The sequence below is a fragment of the Toxorhynchites rutilus genome, chromosome 2 (assembly GCF_029784135.1).
Source record: "Toxorhynchites rutilus septentrionalis strain SRP chromosome 2, ASM2978413v1, whole genome shotgun sequence".
NCBI lineage: Eukaryota > Metazoa > Arthropoda > Insecta > Diptera > Culicidae > Toxorhynchites > Toxorhynchites rutilus.
The window spans coordinates 30,454,064-30,473,813 of NC_073745.1; the positions used below are offsets into that span (position 1 = coordinate 30,454,064).

Sequence of the window (19,750 nt, forward strand, 5' to 3'; positions counted from 1 at the left end):
TCCAACTACAAAATTGATAGGAGAGACGATGATAGTCGTATGTCGGATGATAACATCATTTGTTATTACGCCTTACTAAGTTCAACTATTTCCAAAAATTTCAAATGGAATATTGAAAAGTATATACTTCAATCGGGTGTCTGTTATGACTCACTTTGGATTCAAAGTGCATCGAAATATGTATGTGCATGAAATTCCGCACCCATATATTTCAACTGTTTGGGTGCTATAAATTAGATCTCCGCCGCTATAAGAGCTTTCAATATCAAGTCAATTTCACTATTGAATGTCCCAGTTCAACTATCAATAGTTATTTTAAATTATGTAAACACATTCTCGAAGTAGAAATTTTTATAAGCGCACCTCATGTTTTATTCTCAAAAAAAGATTGAAAAGAATTGTTTCATATGTTCCGTTTGACATTGAATCAATCAGATTAACCAGCATTCTTTGTGGAATTTGATTCCACTCATCTCTAACACATGTCTGCAGCTTACGAATTGTTCCAAATTGTCGTCCGCCACTGTAAACTTGCCTTACCAGAATCCCCCAAAGGTTCTCAATAGGGTTTAAGTCCGGACTACGGGCTGGCCAGTTCAAAATCTGGATGGTTCTCTCGAAAAACCATGACAAAGACCTGCATGGCCGCATTATCTTGCTGGAAGATGAAGCTGTCGTGTATTACGTCTTCGGTAAACGGTATAAGTACACTGTCCAGCAGCTCCAAATAGGTTCCCAAATACATTCTTGTCGATATTGTTGCTATAGGCGTCTTTCCTCTTCTTGAAGAAGCGGATCATACCATGAAAATGCCTCCTCCAAAGTTTCTATTCAATTTTACCCGAGGAATTTTTTCGGAGATCATGCCAATAAAGAGCGAACACGAAATTATTGCGACACCGAAAATGTCATGCCAATTTTCTTATAATGTTTAGAATCAAACCAAAACTTTAGGGTAGTTTTATACATATATTTATTTCGAAAATCAAAAGAAAAGTTAATCGATGGAGCCTTGAGTGTAAAATTGAACGCATTTTCGCTTGATGCCCTCCATCAAAGTCTTCACAGTGTCATCCGGTACCAGTTTCTCCGTTTTTTCCATTTTCTTAACATGTCCTTCTCATCTTTGACTGTCTTCTTGCTCTTCCGAAGTTCCCGCTTCATTATTGCCCAGTACTGCTCCACCGGGCGCAGCTCCGGACAGTTTGGCGGGTTCATGTCCTTTGGAACAAAATGGATAGAATTGGCCTCATACCACTCCAGGACACTTTCAGAATAGTGGCATGATGCCAAATCTGGCCAAAATAGCGGAGCTTCGACGTGCTGCTGCAAGAACGGCAAAAGGCGCTTCTCGAGGCTCTGAGATTTGTAGATCTCGCCATTTACTGTGCTCTTTGTCACGAAAGGCTCACTCCTCAGTCCGCAAGAGCAGATGGCCTGCCAAACGAGATATATGGAGGCGAACTTCGACATTTTCTTCTTCTTAAATTTGTCGTCCACATCGAACTTGCTCTTGCCGGTGAAAAACTCCAACCCCGGAATTTGCTTAAAATCGGATTTTATATACTTTTCGTCATCCATCACACAGGAGCCATATTTTGTCAGCATCTACTCGTAGAGCTTCCGTGCCCGAGTTTTAGCCGTCGATTGTTGCCGCTCATCGCGGTTTGGGAAGTCCTGAACCTTGTATGTATGTAGTCCAGCTCTCTTCTTTGCATTCTGGGCGTAGCTCTGCGACATGCCGATCTTTTTAGCCAAATCACGGCTTGAGACGTTGAGATTTGCTTTAATCATCCGCTTCACCTTTTGTTCTCCGGTCCCGGTTTTCTTCCAGCTTCTTTGCCGTGGTGACGGTTGCCGTGGAGACGGTTGAATGGTGAATGTTCAACATTTTTCCCAACTGCCGGTGCAACAGGTCAGGAAATTCCAGGTGTTTGGAAAGAATTTGTTCTCTCGACTCGCGTTGGTTCACCTACATTTTCGTTGAATCGAAAAACACGACTTCGAGTTTGACAGCATGTAGACAATACACATCAATGAGAAAGTGTGCGAAATTCGGTTGATTTTCACCCAATTGTGAAAAAGTTATGCCCTGTTGAATGTGTCGCAATAATTTCGTGTTCGCCTTTAATACGCACAGCAGTCAGGACAATCAAGATTGAACTTCCTTCCATCGGAAAAAATCACCTCTCCCTTTTCCAGTTCATGTGTTATTTCATAAATTCCAGTCTCACCTCTACGTAAATTAGGGTTCTCCGCCTTTTTTGCGTAAACTAAATGTCCAGATCCTCGTAAAATTTGAGATACACGGCTTTTCGATATGCGAAGATCAAATTCCTGCTTTTATTTCCAAGGCATTTCGTCATTGAAATTATTTGGCTTAGTGCTATATAAAAAAGATGCTGTCGGAAACCTAGGTGCACTTATAGGAATTTCTCCGCTCTCATTGGGATACGTATCAGAATTTTTTTGAGATACCAGCAGGTCTCAAAAAACGAACTGTTTTTTATCACTGGTAAGAATCCATAATTTTCTAGAAAGACAACACGTTCAATGGCATTTTATTCCATCAGGTCATTCAAATGAAGCATTCATTTTCACTAGAACGACGGTTTTGAGTCATACTCCCAATTACACGGGCGTTCAAATGACCTCCCTTCCGGCCATTGGCGTAGCGTACGGAGGACGAATGGAAATTCGCCCCGGATGTCACCCTCAAAGGGGTGACACCCACGACCATGATTAGTGTATTCTATTTTAAAAAAAGTATATATATATATATATATATATATATATATATATACTAGCTAACTCGGCAAACTTCGTCCCGCCCATTTACTTGATTAATTCTCGAGTAATGCAGAAATTTGTGTTTGTGTGTGTGGGCACCCACCCCTAAGAGAGGGGGGAGGGGTATCTAACCACCATACAAACATTCATTGCACCCTAAAGTTTCCATATGCCTAATTTGGTTTAATTTGCTTGATTAATTCTCGGGTAATGCAAAAATTTGTGTTTCATTTGTACGGCAGCCCCCCTCTAAGAGAGGGGGAAGGAGTATCTTAACACCATAGAAACATTTATTGCATCCTAAAACCTCCACACGCCAAATTTGGTTTCATTTGGTTGATTAATTCTCGAGTAATGCAAAAATTTGTGTTTCATTTGTACGGCAGCCCCCCTCTAAGAGAGGGGGAAGGAGTATCTTAACACCATAGAAACATTTATTGCATCCTAAAACCTCCACACGCCAAATTTGGTTTCATTTGGTTGATTAATTCTCGAGTAATGCAGAAATTTGTGTTTCATTTGTATGGCAGCCCCCCTTAGTCTCAAAATATCACGAAAACCTTCCCCGGCCCCAAAAACCCCTACATACCAATTTTCATGTCGATCGGTTCAGTAGTTTCCGAGTCTATAAGAATCAGACAGACAGACAGACATCACTCCATATATATATATATATATATATATATATATATATATATATATATATATATATATATATATATATATATATATATATATATATATATATATATATATATATATATATATATATATATATATATATTTATATATATATATATATATATATATATATATATTTATATATATATATATATATATATATATATATATATATATATATATATATATATAGGAGGTTGTGTCCAAGACACGACCACATTGTTGACGTACAACTACGCTGTTATTTTATTCAAGTCGCTCGTTAATAATTTAGGATATTATTTTAAAATGCTACGAAATTTAAGAAACAACTGTTTAGTTGAATGGTTTGGTCGCCATGGAATGTTTTTTTTTAATTGTAGAATCAGTTGACGATAATTGATAGATGATTCATTCTTGCCTTTGCAGAACAATATACAAGCTGATTGCATGTAGCACTTTGTTTCATGTCAATGCATTCAAAATTTACCTCGAACGCTATTACGGTGACCTTTTTCCAATGTTTGCCAAATGATCCATTCACTGAAAAAATCGCTTTCGTTCGTTCTAATATGATCTTTCTGGAAACATTTCCCCCAGCGGTATTCTATTGTTGTTATGTGCCGCAAATCACGACACAAAAGAGAACGAGACAACTCTGCATCGGCTCGCACTTTATTGCACACCGACACGCAAGCAGAACCATCATATACGCTTTCGGTGCAGAAAGTTTATTTTCTTCTTTGCCTCTAACATATGCATATCGACCTCTCCATGCATCATGAAACAACAGGATCGTACGGACTACGCAAAGCGAATGATTCATATTCAGCTAATATAGCAGATCCTGATTTTTAAGTCTGAGAGTGCAAACTATATGATTATTCAGCTCGATAGAGGCTGCATAATTTGCACCACCAAACAATTGTCCATCATAGCATAGCAAAATATTAGGTGATTGCTACATCGCGACAGGGCCAATGCACACGAGAGCAGATACAAATGGGGTTTCAGCATAGCGAAGATTCTATTTCTTTCTTTCTTTGTTTTTAAGAGGCTTCAAACATTGAAGTTCATTCGCCTCTAACACAGATGCTATTTGAACATACGGGTTATGAAACACGCACACGCACAAAGTCATATATCGATGACTTGAAGCAACTGAATTTACACACACTTATCTCCGCTTTGCGCTCTTCTCAACAGAAACCCTTTCTATATTTCCGGTCTCGATTAGCTTAGCTTTCATCCTTGGTGGAGATAGTTTTGATACCGTTATGCGAAACCAAATGTCACACAAAATTCCTCAATAATCATTTTCTTGGTTAGCTGACGATAGCCTAGTTTGATGATTCATAACCTTAATGGAATGGATTGTAATATATAGCATAGCAAGCAAATCTTAGGGAATTACGGATTCGTTTGGTATGTAAATCGTCAAAATCCATTCGCGACAAAAATAGTTAATAACGTTAACTTTATTTCATAACACCAGCGCGATGTGCATACTTTTCGGCGCAATGCTCCGTTCAGCGGTAGCACTCCGACGAAGCCCACTGCCATAGAGAAAGAGTTAATGTTGCTTTGTTCAAATGTAAGAAATTTCACACACGAAAAAAATCTGTACCAAACTGTACTATTTGACGAAAATCTGTAACCTGTACAGTACAGAATCTGTACCAAAAATAAAGAAAAAAAATTTGTACCATTCCAGATAAATTTGTACGAGTGGCAACACTGATTACGTTGTACAGGCAAACCTTTTTCGGGCGGGGGATAGGGACCGCACAAAAAAATCGCATAACAAAATAGGGCAAAACTTCACCAGTAGCTTTAAAAAATCGTGTCCAGTACACAGTTTAAAAAAAAAATGTTTTGAGCGGTAGATAGGGACCGCATAAAATAAGTTTCTCCCAAGAAAATGAATCAAATCCACGCCATTCGATTTCCTTTTGTTTCCCTGCTATGCGATAGGCAGTTTGTCTTTCCAGTTGCCCGTGGCTTTGTTGTGCTTCTATAGTTGCATGTCGAAACTCGTTGCTATTAGAAATCATATCATGCGCAACTTAGAGCATTTGATGGAAGGATGGGAATGATTTAAGAAGTGGATAATTTTGACAGACCGGAATATGTTTCCCTCAAACGTATTTCTAAACTATCATTTCAGATACTAGAAATGAATGAACATTCGCGGTTTGAGAACTACGAAAACATGAGAGATGCAATAATTTCAGAGGGAAATTGAAAATACAATGATCGTTTCACAACGCTTCCGTTCACATATTTTGGCAGTCCTAGTCCTATTTTGGAGGTTGCGTTACTTACTGTGTATTAGAGATAGGAAATTACGTTACGTAGGGAGGGGGAGGGGGTCCAAAATCCGGATTTTTAGCGTAATTTGTGCACGACGCCTAAGACAACGGTAGTCTCACGTCAACCTTGCGGTTATATCATAGATATAACCCACCCATTTTTGAAAGTCTTGTCCGAAACTGCCCTACTTTAAATTAATAATAATAATAACAATTAATAAATTTGCAATAAACTGTGTCGCGATTCCCGGAAAGATACCATGGATGAATAACACATAGTTGAATAAAAAATTAGTGGGTTATATCTATGATATAACCGCAAGGTTCACGTGGAACTACCTTAGCTTAGCAATCATTCGTTTGTATTGATTAAATTCTTGATTGAATGAAACAGTTTCCAAATTCAATTGAGTTCAATATATTTGCTCTGTGAGTGAAAAAAATGAACAAATGCCGTGTAAAGTCAATTCATTTATTGTGATTGATTGTTCTTCGTTACAAGTAGATTTAATGACGGACCTTTTACGTGTGGTATGATGACTAGAACAAAATATATGTACGGAAGAATTATCAAACGTTTGATGAACCAGCCTAAGGCTGAAAATCTTTCCAATAAAGACCAAAAAAAATTATCAAACGATTATTTTATTTTACATTTCCCTCTGAAGTTTACATCCCAAAAGTGTACATACTTCTCGAATCTCGAATTTGCTTGAAACTGGGAAGTTCATTCGCTTCTAGTGGCTGCACGATTTTCCCAGGTTCCTAAGTTTAGAAGATCATGTTAGGACAGACATATTCCACTCTGCACAAAGGCAAGCGAGGACAAAAGTACTCGCAGTTTGCATTTATTTGCAGAGCCGATTTCCCCAGAAACCTCGGTTTTGAAGTCTGTGTTAGGGAAACACATTTCAATCGGAACAAAAATACCCCCGATTTGTATGAATTCGCAATGCCGATTTCCCCACGCTTCATGGATTTGAAGTCTGTGTTAGGGAACATTTTTCGATGAGAACAAAAGTCCCCCTACTTTCATGTATTTGCAACGCCGATTTCCCCAAGGCTGCTTGGTTTTGATGGCTGTGTTAGGGAAACCGTAAATCGGGCCAATCAAAACGATGCAGTTAGGGCGTTTAGATAACGCCTAATATTTTACAGTTATTCAATTGTTTATCTAATGAAAAACAACATTTTGTTAGTTGCGATAGATGCGTAGAAACATTCCCTATCAAGTGATGCAAACATCTCTCCTATCCAGTACGAAATGTTCGAGCTATAAGCATTCGAAATCTTTCATTTTTTCCTGCATGTTCTGTGTTTAGGTTTTCATTTTACCCTCCATATATTCCGGTTAGACGTAGTCCCACGTCAAAATCGTATTTCTAAATGCTTGTTTTCCGCCTTAATTTACAACTGTTTTTAAATGTTGAATAAGGCCACAATTCAATGCGACTAGTGCATTTGCAAATGAGAAACCAATTTCGCAATACAATGCTACGTTTACGACATTGCCAAACTCAAGTCTTGGTATTGATTTGAATAAGAGTTAGAATTCATTCGTATGTAAGTAGAAGCAACGCAAAGATCTTCAATGCCTGTGAGACGATTTTGTGGTGTACCTCATATAGGGGCAAATTGGTTACCTGCTTGTTTGGTAGTATAACTATTGACTATAGATGCCGAATTGATAGTCACCTTATGTTTGAAGAATTTAATGACTTTTGAGTCACCCTGTACTTCAGTAGAGCTGTCGCATGTCGCAAAATATAGATAAAAACAGAAATTACTCTCTCGATAGCCATTCGGCCGCAGTTTTGTGCACATGGTATCTAAGGAATATCTCGTGAAATGTAGTTTATTCAATCTGATATATTGGAAAAATCATCAGTTTGGACGACTGTTCACATATTCTAGGAGAGGTGAACTGATATTTTGTTTAATCTCAGCGATTAATTAGCATAGAAATTACTTTGATGTTTGGGGACAAAGTTGTCATAGGTTAATAACGACTTACAATGTTCCTGGATAAATATGCCACTCCAACTAAACCAAGCCTCATTATGCGAAACGTTATGTGTTTCTTACTACGTTTTTGTAAAGGGTGTGTCACATCAAATTGCATCACGGAAAAAACGCTGTAGAAATTCGCCCAGTAGACCGATCCTTTTGAAAATTTTAGACAGTAAAATAAAAACTATTAAACAACTTTTGGCATTTTCTTTTTATTCATACTTCGAGCCCAAGCCCGTATGCTCGCACCTTCCTCTTTACCCCGTCCATAAGGTTCTGTACAACGTCAGGTTGTAGTTTTTTTTGAACAGAAATCCATTTTCTCTTGAAGTCCGCCTCCGATTTGACAACTTTTGGGTTCTTCCGGAGGGCCTGCTTCATAATCGCCCAATATTTCTCTATAAGCTCCGGCGTGTTGGGCGGGTTCATTTCCTTTGGCACGAAGGTTACCCCGTTGGCTTCGTACCACTCCAACACGTCCTTTGAATAGTGGCACGAAGCGAGATCCGGCCAGAAGATGGTCGGGCCCTCGTGCTGCTTCAATAGTGGTAGTAAGCGCTTCTGTAGGCACTCCTTAAGGTAAACCTGCCCGTTTACCGTGCCGGTCATCACGAAGGGGGCGCTCCGCTTTCCGCAAGAGCAGATCGCTTGCCACACCATGTACTTTTTGGCAAACTTGGATAGTTTCTGCTTGCGAATCTCCTCCGGAACGCTGAATTCGTCCTCTGCGGAGAAGAACAACAGGCCCGGTAGCTGACGAAAGTCCGCTTTGACGTAGGTTTCGTCGTCCATTACCAGGCAATGCGGCTTCGTCAGCATTTCGGTGTACAGCTTCCGGGCTCGCGTCTTCCCCACCATGTTTTGCCTTTCGTCGCGGTTAGGAGCCTTCTGAACCTTGTATGTACGCAGGCCCTCCCGCTGCTTGGTCCGCTGGACGAATGAACTTGACAAATTCAGCTTATTGGCGACATCCCGGACCGAACTTCTCGGATCACGTCTAAACTGCTTAACTACGCGCTTGTGATCTTTTTCACTGACGGAGCATCCATTTTTGCCGTTCTTCACCTTCCGGTCGATGGTTAGGTTCTCGAAGTATCGTTTTAGTACTCTGCTGACCGTGGATTGGACGATTCCCAGCATCTTACCGATGTCCCGATGTGACAACTCCGGATTCACGAATTGAGTGCACAGGATTAATTCACGACGCTCTTTTTCGTTCGACGACATTTTTCCAAATTTACGAAAAATTGACAGTGAAGCATGGCCAACGTGATCTATACACTCTTATCTGATTATAAGCGAAAGCTGAAGATATAATTCCTAAAAATTAAATTTCTACAGCGTTTTTTCCGTGATGCAATTTGATGTGACACACCCTTTATGCATAAGAAAATTTAAATTGAGACTCTAGGTGAATAGGCCAAGCTTATTTCAACCATGTATCTTCTATATCAAATATGATTTGAACAAATTCGGACGAAAAAACGCATAAATCTATCCCATTTAACTGAATATGTATGAGTGACCCCTTTACCTCCAAGCAAAAAAAAGTTCGTTTTTCACCTTTTGACGTAGAACTACGTCTTTCAGGAAGGGTGCTATATCAGAAAACAGGTTACGTTTTTATGAAATAAAGTTAACATTAATAACTGTTTTCAATGTGAACGAATTCTTATGATTTGCATACCAATCGAATCGGAAATTCTCTAAGATTTGTTTGATATGCTATACATTACAATTCACTAATCTTCAAACGGTTGCAATTCATGAAAACTAGAAGAGTTTCCTTTTTCCGATATATTTATTCTGCTAATTTGTGTGTTAACCCTACCAGTATTTCGAATGCTTGTAACTCGAACATTTCTTAACAGATCGGAAAGATGTTTGCGTCAATTGATAGGAAATATTTCTACGCGTCTATCACAATTGATAAAACGCGATTTTTCATGAGATGAACAATTGAATAACTGTAAAATGTCAAGCGTTATCTAAACGCTCTAACTGCCAAGTTTTGATTGGCCCGATTTACGGTTTCCCCAACACAGACTTCCAAATCGATGTATCTATGGAAATCCGCTTTGCAAATATACATGCAAGCCAGGGGCATTTTGTTCCCACCGAGCTGTGTTTCCCTAACACGGACTTCTAAATTAATGTGCCTGGGGGAATCCACTTTGCAAATACATGCAAGTCGGGGGTATTTTTTGGTGTTGAGTACTTGTTTAATCACTTGTCGTTGTGAATAACGGAATATGTTTCCCTTAAATAGAAATAAAAATAAAAATTAAAAACTGGAATAGATATTCCAAAGAAGCCATGTCTCAGCTTGTTTCGACAAGCCTGGATTTTGAAGCAATGACGGGACATCTGAATGATAAAGCAGCTGTTCTGACCGATATTCTGAGAGAGTGTACCAATAAATTAGTGGTTGAAAAATATATTGAATTAAACAATTCGAACAGCTGGTACTCTTTTGATCTGCTGCGTCTCAAACGCAAAAGAGATAAAAAGTACAAAAAGTTTATAAAGACTAATTTAGAAAATGATTGGAATAGGTACACCTTCGCGCGGAATATATATTCACAGGTCTTGAAAAGGACTAGAAGTGAATATATACAGAGGAAAATCTATGAACATCAAAATAACAGCAAAGAACTATGGAAATTATTGAAAAAGTTATTAAATTCTAAAAATAGTGTACCGCGATCCATAGTTTTCGAAGGGTCAGAAGAACAGTCAGACCAAACTATTGCCGATAAATTCAACAGTTATTTCGTCAATAGTGTTGTGCTGATCAACCAAAGTATTGACTTGGTCAGCGAACCTGACGAAATAATACAGCCGATTAATTTCAATTGTAGACTAGATTGTTTTTCACCCATCATTTTTGCTGAGTTAAGAGATATTTGTTTTTCATTGCAAAAATCGGCTGGTATCGATAATGTCAACGCAAAAGTGATACAAGATTGCTTCCATGTCATTGGACACGATCTACTGGACCTAATAAATGAATCTCTACGAACTGGGCACATGCCAACGGTTTGGAAGGAATCCCTTGTGATTCCGATCCCCAAAGTTAATGGGACGGATAAAGCCGAAGAGTACCGCCCTATTAACATGTTGCACACATTAGAAAAAATACTAGAACTTGTTGTGAAAGTCCAGCTGATGCATTTTGTAGATAACAACAATTTGCTAATACCGGAACAGTCGGGATATCGAGAGGGACACTCTTGTGAAACCGCTCTGAACCTGGTGTTAGCAAAATGGAACGAGAATATCGAAGCGAAAGAGACTATATTTGCGGTATTTCTGGATCTTAAACGCGCTTTTGAAACAATTTCTATGCCCTTATTGTTACAAACATTGGAGCGCAATGGAATTGTAGGAATGACGCACAAATGGTTCGAAAGCTATTTGTGCGACAGAACTCAAAAGACTCGTTTTAATGATTCATGTTCCGGTCCCATCGGCAACTCACTCGGGGTGCCGCAGGGAAGTGTCTTAGGGCCCATTTTGTTTATTTCATATATAAATGATCTGCGACGGGTTTTACGATATTGTGATATTAATTTGTTCGCGGATGATACTGTCCTGTTCATCGCAGCTAAGAATATAAAAGAAACCGAGGGACACATGAACGAAGATTTGCTCTCTGGCTCAGTGGCTTAAATTCCAACAATTGAAATTGAATGTTGGCAAAACAAAATACATGCTAATTTCTTCAGCAAACTCCAGTATTGACGTAAATTTTGAAATAGATGGTGAGACATTGGAACGCGTGAATGAAATCAAATACCTAGGAGTTATCATTGATGACAATTTAACTTTCAAGTCTCACATTAATAATGTCATCAAGAAGATTGCCAAGAAATACGGCGTTTTGTGTCGTTTGAAAAAAGAACTGACGGTGAACAGTAAAATTAAATTGTATAAATCATTGATCTCACCGCACATACACATTTGCTCGTCGATTCTATTCCTTGCAAACAATACACAATTAACGAGATTGCAGCGTTTACAAAATACAATAATGCGTTTGATTTTAAGATGTAGTAGATACACTTCCTCTAATTTGATGTTGGACGCGCTACAGTGGCTATCTGTGAAGCAAAGAATTTACTATTTGACAATGGTGTTCATCTTTAAAATTTTAAACGGTATGCTGCCTCGATATTTGTGTGATCGAATTGAAAGAGGAAGTGATGTTCATAGATACAATACTAGAAACGCGGATGTTGCAAGAACACCTTACTTTATATTCAGTAGCTCGCAGAACTCGTTGTTATACAAAGGAATACATTTTTTCAATTCGATGCCCAGAGAAATAAAACGTGCGGCAACAATGGCAGAGTTTAAGAGAATATGTATTTCCCACGTAAAATCTGTTTTGTAAACAGGTTTTCGTATTTTTTTTGTCAAATGATTTATTTATGTTTAATATCAATTGAAATTAGAAAAAATATTTACAGGTATCTCAAACTGCCATGTTCGTACTGATGATGATGATGTTTTTTTGTTGTTAAATTTGTATTGTTAAATTTGTTAAAATTGTAGATTATTATAAAAAAAAAAACAAAAAAAATTAGCGTTGTCTACGAAAGTTTGAGCCTCGCGCGCGTTTGGTGGGCCTGGACGAATGTTAATAATGAACACTGGCAGAAAACTGACACATAATGAAATTTTTATATAGGGTCTGGAGTGGAAACTGGAATTGGGATAGCTCATTCGGAATTGTCGTAAACTATCTTTCATCAGATGGTTATATCGATTATTTCTGATTGTAGCAGATCTCTTTTATGTTCTAAGTAGAAACTTTTAGATATTGGGTTCAATTCCCAATCAGTCAAGGATCTTCCCGGGTTGGAAATTTTCTTGACATGCCTTAGAAAAAACATTGGGCCTGAAGTTGAGACTATGACTATGTCAATGTCAATATGGATAGGAACATTGTTTGTTTTTTCGCAGTTTGTGCCCATTTTTACTGTTCTATTAATAGATATTTATGCCTGCAACAGATCCAGTTCGCTTGGTTTTTTTTTATAATACTGGTCTCTTGATATTTTTAAACTTAATTATTATCTATAAGATAAATCGTCCTGCTCAAACCTTTGTAGGGGTATGAGGTGGGCCATCATCATCATCATCATCAACAGAGAAGCCTGAGAAAATCGTCATTTCGGATACTAGAGGTGAACGAACTTTCGCGGATCGAGAACTACGTAAACATGAGATTTGCAATAATTTCAGAGGGACAAGTAAAATACAATGATCGTTTGACAACTCTTCCGTTCACATATTTTGGTAGTCCTAGGCATCATATCAAACGTAAAAGGACGTTCATCAAATTTATTTGTAACGAAGAACATAATCTATTACAAAAGTTTCGATGCATTCTAAAATAATATTCAAAGTGGTGAACAAGTGGATTACATGTAATTGCGTCGCTCTACGTCGAAAACATGCGGTCGTGTCCTAGATACAATCCCTTACAATTATTTACTATAAAATCTCAGTACTTCTACCAAAAATCGTCATTATAATATCAGATTATTTTCAGATACAATTCTCGTGTAAGCTTTTCCATTTCAAATGGACTAACAACGCTTGTCAGTATGTAATTGTAGAACACATGCGAATTAAATCATCCGTATTTTCCTTCAGAGTTCTTTCAATCATCAAAAAGTTTCTGCAATATTTTTTGTTTGTTTCTCTATAGAAAATACATGAATACACATACACACTCGAAGTACTTTTCTTGGGTCGTTTTATTTAATCAGTTTGAATGTGAGAGATAGGGTTGCGAAGCGTGTTCTCCAAATGATTGTCAGTGCTTTTTTCTTGACTTTGATTTCAATTCTTTCATAACTGAAACCATTGCTCACAAATATTTGTGGATTCAAACAAATAAGTAATAGAATGAGCATGTCTTATTAGTTCTGAAAATCGTGCTTCTGAAACAAATTTGGAGAAGAAATCCAAAACATCAAGGTTTTCAAATTTGTCACGCAGCTCTAAATCACACTGCGTTTCAATGAGTTATATCTGCATGGTTTCAGCGGCATGTACATAATCGAAACTGAATGGGGTGGAGAAAACTGGAGAATTCTTTCATATGCTTTAAAGTGCCAAAATCTGCGAGAAAAATCAGCATTAAACGACTGGACATTTTTCCTAGTTGTCGACACTTGGGGAATTCTCAATGTCAGAAAATTGGTGAAATGAAAATTTACCATTTGTTGTTTGAACTTGCGTTTGTTTCCGAGTGAAAGAAAAAAGAAGAAAAGAAGCTTAGAACTCAGGTTGATCCAATGCGTGCGAGTTGATTGATGATTTGGACGATATCCTTTAAGGCATCCTCGAATCCTACGTTCATAGGAAAAAGTCATCCAATTCCTCGGTAACTACGAAATTCTTCTCTATTCTATCACCACTGAATAAAATACAGAGTCGGAAACTCGATCTTTCAAACATTCAAACCAACAATTTTCGCTCCTAACTCCTAGCTTCATCACAAATCAAATAAACCAATTTCTGATTTATGCACGTAAAAAGTATATTTCAGACAATTTTCCTGGAATACAAGTCCTTCATCAGCCACTTTTCTTTTTTACTAGTGCAGCATACAGATCAAATGTCAAATTTCATGGTATGGGTACGTTCGTAATGCTGTGGATCGTTTGACGTTTACTCGCAACCGAGTAACTGACAACGTATCAACCCGGTTTTAAGACCCATTTATACGTTGCTAGTAGCTGACTTGTCAATGAGCAGCTACTGACCCGATGGACTCGCTTGACAATTGGTTGACTCGCCTTGTCCGTTCACACGGTGTGAGCTGCTGGCGAGAAACTAGATACTGCGGCACGGGTTTACCAGGGATGCCAGGCGATTTTTCAAATGTCCATCAAATAGTCAGAACAGCAATCAGGTCCGAATTTGTCAAATGATTGATCCGAAATCTACTTCTTTAATGGAAGTTTTCTTTCTTCTTTCTTTGTTTTTAAGAGGCTTTAAACTTTGCAGTTCATTCGCCTCTAAGGGAAGTTTTCATCTTAGATTTTCAGTTGAATGTATCATTACACAATTTTATAGCGAAACACAAGCTGATCGTGTTTAAAAAAACATACTTTGTGCTGAATTTCTTTGAACTGAAATTACTATCCGAAAAAACAGAAAGAAAAAAGTATCCGGCCCAGGAATTGGATGCAAAGAAAAGGAGCAACAAATACAATATTGAAGGAACTCTACGATGAGGATCCCCGAGATTACAAAGCAGTGTTGAGAATAACACCTGAACAAATGGAAAAACTGTTGGATTTAATTGCTCCACAAATACAACGCCAAGATACACTCATGAGGGACGCTGTCGAGATGAAGAATAGAAGGTGGGAAGATTCACGGGTTTTGGTTGTGTTAAACTTTGATTGTATTAGTAGCCAGGAAAATAGGAAGTTCACATACAAGGCATAACAGTCAGTTCAGTTACTCAAATAATACAGAATTGAATGAATCAACGAATAACGTCGAAAAAGGACATATAGAAAATAACAACGTATTTCCAAAAAATATTTTTCGCATTACATTTATCATCTAAAAATAAACAGTTGGGTGTCTCCGTAGCTACATTGGTTGCGCGTTCGCTTAGTAAGCGATCGATCGTGAGCTCAAAACTCAAGGCCCCCATTGGCCATCTTTGTGTTGTTACAGAATAACTACGTCCACGCAACAATCATCAGCGGTGGAGATCGATCCACGGTCGAAATAAGATCGATTCATCCATACAACTGCTCTGATCTGCAAGACACCTCGAGTTGCTGTTCTATAAATAACTCATCAATGATCAATCAACTGTCTCCGCTGTCCGGTCTAACTGGATAATGGAAGAACAGAAGGAAAACTCTTATGCCTAAATGGCTACTATGTAAATGTGTACCATATGCAATGGTATAGAAGGGAATACTCTAACGCCGAAAAATGGCAACTGTGTAATGTGCTAATTATAGATATGACAAACATGTGACATGTACGCGATTAAAATTCGGCTCTGTTACAGCTCAAATGCTAATAAGCCTAAAATAGGCAAAAGGGATAAACAAATAAATAAAAGCATTGTTTAAATGAAAAAAACTAGTTCGTTCATTTCATCTGATTATTTTTACTTTTCATATCAATACTTTTCCTATGTAGTGGACTGTTATAAGAAAAGTAACACGCATAAACAAAATCTGTGACGTCACAGATTTGAAAATCTTCCCACCTTACATTTCTCATCTCGGGATGCTGTACCTGTAAGAGTGAAATTAGAAATGACATTGATGTACCTTTCTTCTGGAATATCGTTCAGATTGTTGTCGATATTTTTAAGAATATCGAAAGCATCCATAGCTATGGTAATGTAATTCCGGAAGTGTGTGATGCTATAAATGGCAGTCTAAAAGATTTTTTTAAATTTTATTTATTTCGCCTTGCCAGCAGCTTCGTGTACCTATTTGTGAAATGAAAATGATAGTAGATTTGCAGGTGGAATAAATACGCGTCAAAAATTAAAATAATGAATGAAAATGTACTTTTTTACATTAAATATGTATTCTGTTTCTTAGAACAATACTTTTTTGCAAGTTGTGAGTGAATTTTGAATGAAAATTGTGCCTGATAATGATTCTGTATTAGAGATTCTCAAGAAAACTATCTCAAAAAGAAAGCGTGCAAAACGAAATAACAACGATTTCGTTTAGAAACTATGAGGGTTTTATTTGTTTTTTCAATAATTCTCAAGTCTATAAATATCTTCGCATATTTTCAAATATCTTAAAAATAGAGACATTTCTTTACATTTGGCATCCCTGATTCGAACGCTAAATTCGGTTTTTGGCGTTTTGCGGGATGCGAGTGCAAGTAAATTCAAAAAACTTTGAACTAGCTCGCACGCCGGAACACATATGACACTAGCTGGCATGATGTGTTCACACGGTGTGAGTAGCTGCACTGCAGTAACTGACTAGACCGAATCGTATGCTTACTCGCACCGTCTGAACCCGGCTTTACTGCCGTTACTTGCACGAATTTATTCGAGTGTGAGCAAAAGAGAACCAAAATCGTGAAAAAGTCCTTTGAGTACTAACGAGAACAATTGTCAGAAAGTAATATTAGCACGGAAAAAACGGAAAAGAAAACAGAAAATGATAAGCTTGGATACACATGATTAACAAGAATTGATCACAAAGTTATTTTAAATCAATTGAAATTTCAACTATATTCCTATTTAGGCTCAGATGATTTTTTGTTCCAAATCAGGCTGCAGGCCGCATGAACAACGCTGATTTAGAGATTGAATTGCCAAAACATGCACAAATTAATTAAAACTCAAGACTTTAAACAAACTTTTTTTCCTCCTCACAGCTGCGCCTCCCCCAAGCAAATGGCCGGTTCGTCGCTGGTCGAGCTGGAACACAAACACGCCCAGATGCGCTGCCAGGACAAATTCGGCAACAATCCCCAGAACGATGGCGCACTCCTAGTCGGGCTGCTCGTAGGCATCCTCACCGGAATCCCACTCACTGCGGCCCTCATCCTAATCTACAAACGAGGCTGCTTCGGACTGGTTCGCCGAGGACCAGCAGACTACACGCGGGCTTTCTATAGCCGGGCCACCACTGTCAATGATGATTTCTAGTGCATTACGACGCACATAACAACTTTTGTTTCCCTTCGAATAGTTACCTCCGTTTTTTAAGGCAGCCCGGCTGATGTGTTAAAGAAATATGTTAAGATTATCACATTATATGTAACAGGGAGCATTTCTCTAGAATTACTAAGAATTCAATACCAAGTTGCTTGGCTAGTGTTTGTTGTTGTTTCTTTTTTTTCAATATTACTTCCTAGTATTTTATTAGTTTCGACAAGATAATTTGTCATCTTCTTTTTTGCTTATTTCTCTTGTTATGGAAAACTTGTTTCTTCTTGTATAAATAGCGTTTTACCAATCCTATTGTTACAATGGGTGTGGTTGGTTGCGTGTTTTTTTTTATTGTTTGAGTTCTGTGTCTGTTACTGTATGTGTGTGTGTTTGTGTTTGTGTGTAAAAGGTTTCCTCGTATCATGCGTCTAGTGTTTGTCTCTTACCTTATGCTAATAAAAAATGGTACCTCAATTTCCTTCTCATATAATTCTCTTGCAAAAACAAAAAAAAAAGAAAGTCCCTTTATCTATCCTACCGAACAGAAGACAAAAAAAAACAAATTTTTACTTTCGTATTTTTACATATTCTATACTACATTTCACTAGACTACGATTACGGCGGAGAGTGCGTGATTCCCGCTTTGGTGTTGTGGACACTCTCGTCGATACTAAATTGTAGATGTGTATGTGTGTGTGTGTGTGTTTGGTTTTTTCCTCTTTCCTTCGCTCGCTATTTACAAACATTCGATTCACTTTTTGCTTGCTACCGCTTTTTTGTCTATGTTTTTTTTGTTTTGTTTTTACTCTCCTCCAGTTTTCGATACCATCGTCACAAATGTTAAACATTCAAATAAAATAACGCTTCACTAAAAATTTGCCTTACTCTTCTCCTCTTTGCATATTCTTCTTCTACTTCTTTCTCGTCAAATCTTCTCTTTTCACATTTACACTCAGATTTGCATGTTTTCTTCCCTTTTCATTTGATACATTTTGATCTAACTACAGTAAATTGTTTCCGATTGTTCTGAGTATGGGGTTGCGTTTTTTCTCTTTTCTTTTTGTTGTTAGTGTTTGAGGGTGTCGTTTGTTTTTCTTTTTTTTTATGTTCAGAACGTGTGAGCCTAACGTAACCAAAATCTTAGGTTAACCACCATCCAGCCACTTTAATAATAACTAGCTCCGTCATCTCTCTCAGAGAGACGATCGAGGTGCTCTGCAATCCGATTGGTTGATACAAACTGCCCTTCCTCCCTTCTTCTTCTCTCTCTTCAACTTCAGCTCATATTTGATTTCGGTTTCAACTTCTAAAAAAGATGCAACTAATACTAGATATCAATAAAAATAAATTAGTTTACTATGTACAATTTGGTTTTTCTTCTTCTCCCTCTCTGGTCTCTCCCTCTTTTCTTAACCTGCGCCCTAATTCGTATATTAAATGATTCTTCCGTTTCCCTAATGATTACCGCTCTCTAATTTTCTTCCTCCTTCCAAACGCGCGCGCTCTCTCGGCGCTGCGCGCTTGCTGCTTGAATAAATAAATAAAATCTATTAGTTTAGTTAGTTTCCGTTCGTTTCTCATCTCCCCCTACTGCTACTGCTATTGTGGATTACTATCCTCTAAACTCCACTTCCACTTGTTTTGTAAATAAAACAAACGGAGCGAAAACACGGAGGGCAAAATAAATAACAAATTAAAATTGGTACGTTTTTTTATATCTCGGTTTTTCAATAATTTAAAAAATCTACTTGCATTCTTCTTGTGATTGTGGGTGTTTGTGTGTGTGTATAGGCTTTTAAAAACATCTATTTTATGCTATCTGCTAATATGACGACGACGACGGGATGCAGCGCGGATGAAAATTTAGCTGTGTCGGTATGTGTGTGTGTGTTTACTGGTTTCTGGTTTTTGGAGGGGAGAGTTCACTGACGTATTATTTTCTAAAAACAAAAAAAACTTATCTTATAAATCAACGAATTATTTGCTAAAAAATAACGTTTCTATTTTTACTTTGTATTGCAGGTTTGTTTCCGTCCTTTTTCTTCTTCTTTATCTTCTCTTTCTCTCTCTTGTGTTTGTTGCATGAGGCCAACTAACTGCTGCTGGGTCATCTCTGTGTGAGTGTGTGTTTCATTCGTCCCTCTTACGCTCTCTCGCTCGCATACATCACTCGCGCTCACGCACACACTCACCGAAGATGATTTCCGTTTTGTTTTGTTTCGGTTTTAATTTTAATCGGGCGTATTCCTAATTTTTGGGGGAGGAACTTTATATAAATCAGACTTCAATTTGTACCTCA

At 37.8% G+C, this 19,750-nt stretch overlaps 1 protein-coding gene across 1 annotated transcript in view; it reads left to right on the plus strand.

Annotated features, from left to right (window-relative positions):
- Window positions 1–17,621, plus strand: part of LOC129764999 (leucine-rich repeat neuronal protein 2) — a 48,193-nt gene extending 30,572 nt beyond the window's left edge. The window contains exon 4 of the mRNA XM_055764738.1: window positions 17,175–17,621. Coding sequence (XP_055620713.1) covers window positions 17,175–17,448 — 274 coding nt within the window. The 3' untranslated portion in view covers window positions 17,449–17,621. The remainder of the gene's footprint in view (window positions 1–17,174) is intronic.
- Window positions 17,622–19,750: the final 2,129 nt, after the last annotated feature.